A 6865-nucleotide genomic window follows, 5' to 3' on the forward strand; every position below is an offset into this window, starting at 1 on the left:
AGGTTGGGGCGGTCCTGGAGGTTGGGGCGGTCCTGGAGGTTGGGGCGGCTCTGGAGGTTCTGGCGGTTCTGGAGGCTCGGGAAATACTGGAGGCCAGGGCAGCTCTGGAGGCAACGGCGGCGCTGGAGGCTCGGGCGGTCCTGGAGGCAGGGGCGGCTCCGGAGGCTCGGGTGGTTCTGGAGGCTCGGGAAATACTGGAGGCCAGGGCAGTCCCGGAGGCTCTGGCGGTGCTGGAGGTTCAGGTAGATCTGGTTCTGGGGTCCTTAGCAGCTCTGGAGGCTCAGGCAGCTCTGGAGGATCGTGCAGCACTGGTTCCATGCGTTGCTGCGACACTTATGCGCCCGTTTGTGAACCCTCTCGTTGCCTTGCCTGCCTGTACTGATCTCCCTGCTTTTAGTACGAATCTGACGAGGGCAAGGCCTATCTGAAGGAGTATGGCCTGGAAGCTCAGTCGGGCTCAGGTGGCGTGGGGCTCAGCTGCAGCTCCATCATCCCCGCTCTCAGCGACACCTGCAGCTCCAACCCTGTTTGCTGCACAGACGATGTGTGTACATTTTTTTTCATTATGACACTGACACGTCCTAATTCCTCACCAGGATGATAGCGTGCTTTCGATTGTGGTTGGCTGTACCCCCATCCAACTCTGAGAGATCTGGGAGTCGTCTTCGGATATTCGTATGAGCCTGCTTCATGCTGTTGTACCGTGATAGTATTTCTATACCAGTTGCTCGATGTATCTCGTCGCCGCCTAGTGCATCACAGCCCGCTTTCTGCCTCGCATCTCTGGGGCCCATTTGAGTGCCAACATCCTGGTGAGATTGAACGCAGTGTCGCTCGAAATGCTATATCCATATGGCCGAGAATCCGGTGGTCAGATGACGGCAGCGGCTCACTGAGCGTGACTGTATTCTGACCTGCAGAGCAGAAACAAAGACAACGACAATACCGCCACAAAAGGCACAATAATTTTGGTGCCGAAGGCTTGATGAATACATTAAAATAAATGTAATTTAGTGAAAAGAAACACGAAACCGGCGGCCCGGCGCTGCGTACGCGTGATGCAGTAGGACCCCTGATAATTGGGCCAGATTTTGGACCCTATGCCAGATTTTGTCCGAACGTTTTGACCTCAGCCCTCGCCGAGGCCGGGTGGGTGGTCCGGACGTCGGACCTTCGACGAAGGCGGGCCTGATTTTTGTCCGGACGTCAGCGGGGATAGGCGCTTGGCTGACCGACCACATGATATCAACCTATGTCGGCCCGCCCGACGCTAAAAAGGGCAACGCTGAGATAAGATCGACGGACAGCATGGCTTGGATGTTTCAATATTTGCTTGTCTTACTTAGATTAGAGATGTAACCTTGTGGAATAAGAGAGATTACACAGTCTAAAGTTGCATTTGTTACAGCTGATAGCTGGCTCGTTGCACAAGGGAAATTTGCATCGGTTAACATTGCCACCCCCTCGCACTCAGGATGAGGTCAGTATTATTCCCTATTCAAGAAATGGCTCTAACATAGCTTCTCCGCGCAGTGCTCACGCTCTATTGCCGTGGCGGGCCTGGCGGCGGAAAGAATGGTACGCACACGTGGGTGCCAAATGCAGACAAACTTGGCGCGGTATCCTACATCGTTGTGCAGCTAGTGATGTGCGGGCCCGGCTTGGGCTCAAAGCCCGGGCTTGGGCTTGTGACGACGTCGAGCCGAGCCCTGAGCCCGAGCCGAGCCCGAGCCCGGCCCAAGCCTTGGGCTTAAGCCCGGGCTTGCTCACAATACAACGAGTGTTCCGGTGCTATCAAAAGGGAATGTATTTGGGTGTAGTAGATTAATACTGCATGTACTCACTAAATTATAACCTCCAGAAGATCTACACCTGCGGAACAAGTTGAGTTGCAGCGAAGTCCACGGGCGTGCGCCTACGGCAGGCACCAGATGGTGACGCACAATCGTGCTCGGCGAGAGCCGTTACATCTAGAATATCTACATTTTGTCTTCTATGTGCATATTAGGTCGCTCTCTCCTTATTCTGAACTCAGGGAACGGTAACGGAGCCAGCACACCCAAGCCTGGGCTTCCGGGCCGGGCTTGGGCTTGACTACGCTCCGAGCCCGGCCTTGAGCCCGCTGCCAGGCTTGACTCGGGCCAGGCTTTTTGGGCCGGGCTTGGCGGGCTTGCAGGCTTTGAGGCCCGGCCCGCACATCACTATGTGCAGCTGTACGAGCATGCAGTTCAGAACGAGTTCCGCGGTATCCTTCGACAGTTCTCTGCATACCAGGTATTTGCTTTTGCCCACTTGTCCTCTGACTGCTTTCTAGAGCTACTACCCGGTAACGTGACCTTGTTAAATAATGGTCGCAAACTCACTCTCGGTCAGGAAGCGCTCAGCATCTTCCGCTCACTCCAGTCGACACCTATTGCTCAAAAAGTCACTGAAATGGTCAAAGAACTTGTAAAGGCTTGTCGGAAGGCTACTAGGAAGACTTCAGGCACAGGGGTGGATGAGATGGGCTTTGAGGTCGAGGACAACAGTCCCAATCAGTAGTCACACCAATATGTTGCTGTCTATATCATTGTTACTAGTGTCCAACACTGTCTCTCACTAGGTATGAAGGAGAAAATGCAAGTTTGAAAGCCTGCCGGGCGAGCTTGGGGGTGGACAAGATTTTGCTAGGCCTGCCCGTAGTCCGGATGTTTTGGGGGCCGAAGGCCCCGGGGCCTGATTTTGTCCGAACGTTTTGACCCAAAATTGCTCCTCCTGTCCAGACGTTTTTGGTAAAAATCTGGAAGGCCCGAACAGGCATCTGACCCAATTATCAGGGGTCCTGATGCAGTACTAGACTAGATTGGTCATACGTACGGGGACAGCGGTAGAACATCGCAAAACATGAAGCACGCAACCAGGATGCAACGGAGAGCACTGTTGCGATGGTGTCAGGGGGTTTTATGCCAGGATATCATGCTCGGGGCAATTTGAACGGTCTCAGCCGAGTGTATTCTTCAAGAGCGCAAAAATCGAAGCAATAAAAAGTCAGAAGTTGAATGGCGCAGGTATGGATTGCCATAGAAATTCCCGCGCATGTATTCTGATGATCTAAAGCTATTTTTATTTCTTGCCTCTCTGCTGTGTCGTCCTGATAGCTGGTACCAGTGTTTTAACGAGATAGAGTCATGGCGCAGCGTTGCTAGACAAGGCAGAAGTTGATATACATCGGCATATCATGCCGGCGAGGCGTTGAAACCTCTGATCAGGTCTTGCTGCTCCCACACAGAGATCGGATCTATCGCATATAGTAGTTTTGCCTCATCACCAGTTCAAAAGACACTCGTGCGGCATGGTTCTGATCATGATAACGACAAGACCCTCGCACCGAATCGGAACAGCGCTCTATTGCGATAGAACTGTCGTCACACACTCATAGTGGCGGTCTGATATGGATCAGAGCCGAGTCGGAACACGTTAACAAACGAGGGGTTTGCATTGTGCTTGTTAGAACACCTTCATCTGATCATCACAGACCGCGGGGATGCTGACGGCTGATATAACCGGCGATCCTCTGTAGTGACTGCACTCAGGCGACTAGGTGGTAAATCTCTTCTGAACTGCGCGAGGGTGAACGTGCCACTCATATACTTATGTGTATTTTAGCACCACGTTCATTTCTACTAGTCACCGGCCCATGGTGCAGGTTCGGCCAGAGAGCTCCCGCCTGTCCGGCGCACCTACTCGAGGCTTATGCATAACCTCTATCTCTGGTGATTTACATGTTCTCGATAGGAGAAAAGGCCGTTTGTGAGAACGGTGCGTCGGGAGAACAGCACGAAGATTGATGTTGATAGAAGGCCGTGGCGCCAGTTGTTCATAAACCGTGCAAGCGATGGTCTGCCCACTATTCAGTTTATCGCCCTCGCCTATCTTCCTCGCCCATGTCCCTGCAGTCAGACCAAGCTTTCATACAAGCCTACGCGCAAATGTGGGCAGCTGCCTTTGTTGGAGAACTAGTTTTCTCATCTTCATCTTTCAGTCTCGTGGAATACTATGCTAGCTACGCCGTCTCAAGCAAGTACATTCGTTTTACTTACTATGCGGCAACTAATAGCCTTTGCACCTTAGGCCTTGCAATCTACGAGTTCATTGTCACTATGGCCGACGAGATCCGTATCGTCTGGAAGAAGCCCGCCACTGCGTCCGCCATTCTCCTTGGTTCGGTTCGATGGTGCATGCTCCTCACGGTGATTGTGGAACTTGCGCCGCCAACTCCGAATGTAAGCCTCAAATGTCTGAGTTTTCAGCTATGCGATTTCTCAACTGTGATCTACAGGGGTATGGTCCTCAAAATCTTACGAGCAATCAAAGGCTTACAGAAGGCTACCACACAGCTGCAAACCACTCGGTATTCTGACCGACACACTCAACCTCATTGGGTTTGTTCAGACCGGGCGTGAGCATTAAGCTTCTGATCGAATCCGAAGTGCTCACTGACTTCTACACGCAAGTCTTCGCCGCCCTGCGCGTCTTCGCGATTTGTAACAGGAGCTATGTCTGGTCGCTGCCCATGTTCGCACTGAACCTGGTACCATTCGCGATAAACCTGGTGCGTGTCGCCTCTGCTAGAACTCCGTGCGGCTGTCATTGGTGACCGACGTTTGCGTAACAGATGTACTACACAACGTCGAAATACGGGTATACCGTGGAGCCCTTTGTCGGTCTCACATGTGCCGTAGAGTCGTCGTTCTCTGCGCGAACATTCAACATGTAGGTGCACACATCTTTCTGCTGCAGTTTCTGAACACTAAAGTTCTTCCATACAGACGTAAGTCACATCGTCGAGGCCTTTCAATATGTTTGAGACACTAACGCCACCTACTCACAGTCGTGTACGTCAGCCGTTGCTCACTCATCCTCGCCGACACGATAGTGCTCGTCTTGACCTGGATCAGGACATTCGGATACTGGAGGCAAACGCGCCGTGCGAACGTCAGGGCGTCGCTGACGACATGTCTGTTGCGCGACGGTCAGTGCACCTTCATGCGCCATCGTACACCTATTGCTGAAATCTAGCTGCCCACACAGGGACCATCTATTTTATGTGAGTGCAACGTGAGAGCAATCCATCTGATGACATCACTCACAGAATAAAACAATTATAGAGCTCTGCTAGCGATAAATGTTTCCCAGTTGCTTACCATCGACTCTTCTGCGGTATGTCTCGGATATGAGCACGTGAGTCAATGACTGACATCTTACCCAAGGGTGTTGTACCCCTAACCGCGTTCGTCGTCATCCTGGTGTGACCCCATCTTCCGATCGTCCTCTCGATCTCAGTACTTATAAACTAGCTTGCGCAGCCCCCGGTGCTCATCAATCGTTTCATGATTAACCTGCGTGCGGTCGATTCGGACGCATTAGAGCCCTCTTACGGTAGCGATGAACAACGCGGACTGTCGACGTTGCAATTTAGAAGGCCGGCAAATTTCTTGGGGAATATTGGAGAGTCGCTGCAGGATGGCTGGAGTGACAGCTATCAGGGAAACAACTTGGTAGAAGAGGATGAAGTAGATCCTCGCGAGGACTCCACGGAGAGCATCAGGAAAAAAAGTCTGAGACCAGAAGCGCCCCGTGAGCTTCGTAGTTCCAGCAGCCTGGTGGAACTGACCCCTATTACCCTGTGACCAGTAGTCTCCCGCCATGTCTCCGTAGCACCCGTGGCAGTTTGCATAAGTTCAGCAGCATGCCGTGGCAGCCTACATGAATTCAGCAGCATGCCGTGGCAGCCTACATGAATTCAGCAGCACATCGTGGCAATATCGCAGCTCACCCGGAGATACTAGCAGACAGCCTCCCAGGCTTTGCACACTCACTCATTGGAAATAGATTAATGGAAAAATATATATTAAGCACACAATTGTATAGTACATGCTGATGTATGCTATGCTAGATTAATTCTGCTGCGTTAGGGGATAGACACAAGAGGAAAACCTATAACACATAGCAAGTCAGAATAATAGATAAATGATCTCCGGAGGCATGACTCACCTAAGTCTTAAAACTGCTATGCGTCCAGCCCAGGGAGCAGCGCAGGATATGCGGCTGGTGATCTCGAATGCGCATCCATCAACCGCCCTTCCTGCAATACCTGTGCAACAGCGACGAGCTTGTTATGAGGCGCGTCACGAGCGGCTCACGATATGCCCTGCGTAGCTACAGGCGCCCGCGGCTATGCCTGTGCTAGAAATTTCAAAGGCGCGTTCAAGCGCAACGTGCACCCGGTGCTCGCGTGCGAGCTAGGCAAGGCCGCGGCTGAGGTGCGCGAGTGTGAGAGCATGACGTACCCCGATATGCACGACACGGTGGTAGAGGTGGATGGTGGATACCACAGTGGGAGGCGGATTGGCAGATCTTCTATTGTCTGGTACGAGCTCAACTTGACAACATCGAGATTATATAGTCTAATAAACTCACCAATTACCACTGCCCGTAATCCACAAGACGCCGCATCCTCCGCTGAGAAAAGTGAGATAGCGGTGGAGGGCCGTGCTGCCCTCAACAGCTGTGGGTATCTCACCAGCAACGCGGTCGTCGCGCCCCTAGCTCTTGTGGCCTGCAATACTTGTCGTATTGTTCACGAGCCTCTTAGTCGCGCACACAGTGTTGCTTCGTTACTCCGGGGTTTGTGCGCCCGCTCCGCCCGTGATGATGCGACCTTGCTGCCCATGAGAAGGGTATGAGTATGTATCAGAAGAATAGCACTTACGCAAGGACGTCGAGGGCGTCGACGCGTTACCCGTTGACTGACATCATTGACAGAGGCTGACGCGGCGCGGTGGTGACGTGGAACAAGAGGAGAGATGTTCGGGCGCTTATTATT

At 52.6% G+C, this 6865-nt stretch overlaps 2 protein-coding genes across 2 annotated transcripts; both read left to right on the forward strand.

The window, feature by feature from the left end:
* Positions 1-128: 128 nt before the first annotated feature.
* PHACADRAFT_251383 (uncharacterized protein) lies at positions 129-692 on the forward strand. The gene is made up of 3 exons (XM_007392930.1): positions 129-343; positions 398-544; positions 597-692. Exons 1-3 carry the CDS (start codon positions 317-319, stop codon positions 645-647), a joined length of 225 nt encoding a protein of 74 aa, XP_007392992.1. The 5' UTR covers positions 129-316; the 3' UTR covers positions 648-692.
* A 3337-nt stretch (positions 693-4029) lies between these two features.
* Positions 4030-5595, forward strand: PHACADRAFT_251384 (uncharacterized protein; the record flags this gene model as incomplete). Its single annotated transcript, XM_007392932.1, has 11 exons — positions 4030-4056; positions 4111-4262; positions 4319-4320; positions 4377-4438; positions 4494-4591; positions 4655-4752; positions 4809-4810; positions 4871-5015; positions 5148-5199; positions 5250-5285; positions 5346-5595. Coding segments are annotated over exons 2-11 (868 nt in total), but the record flags the coding sequence as incomplete, so codon positions are not given.
* Positions 5596-6865: the final 1270 nt, after the last annotated feature.

Source organism: Phanerochaete carnosa, assembly GCF_000300595.1.
Source record: "Phanerochaete carnosa HHB-10118-sp unplaced genomic scaffold PHACAscaffold_3, whole genome shotgun sequence".
Classification (NCBI taxonomy): domain Eukaryota; kingdom Fungi; phylum Basidiomycota; class Agaricomycetes; order Polyporales; family Phanerochaetaceae; genus Phanerochaete; species Phanerochaete carnosa.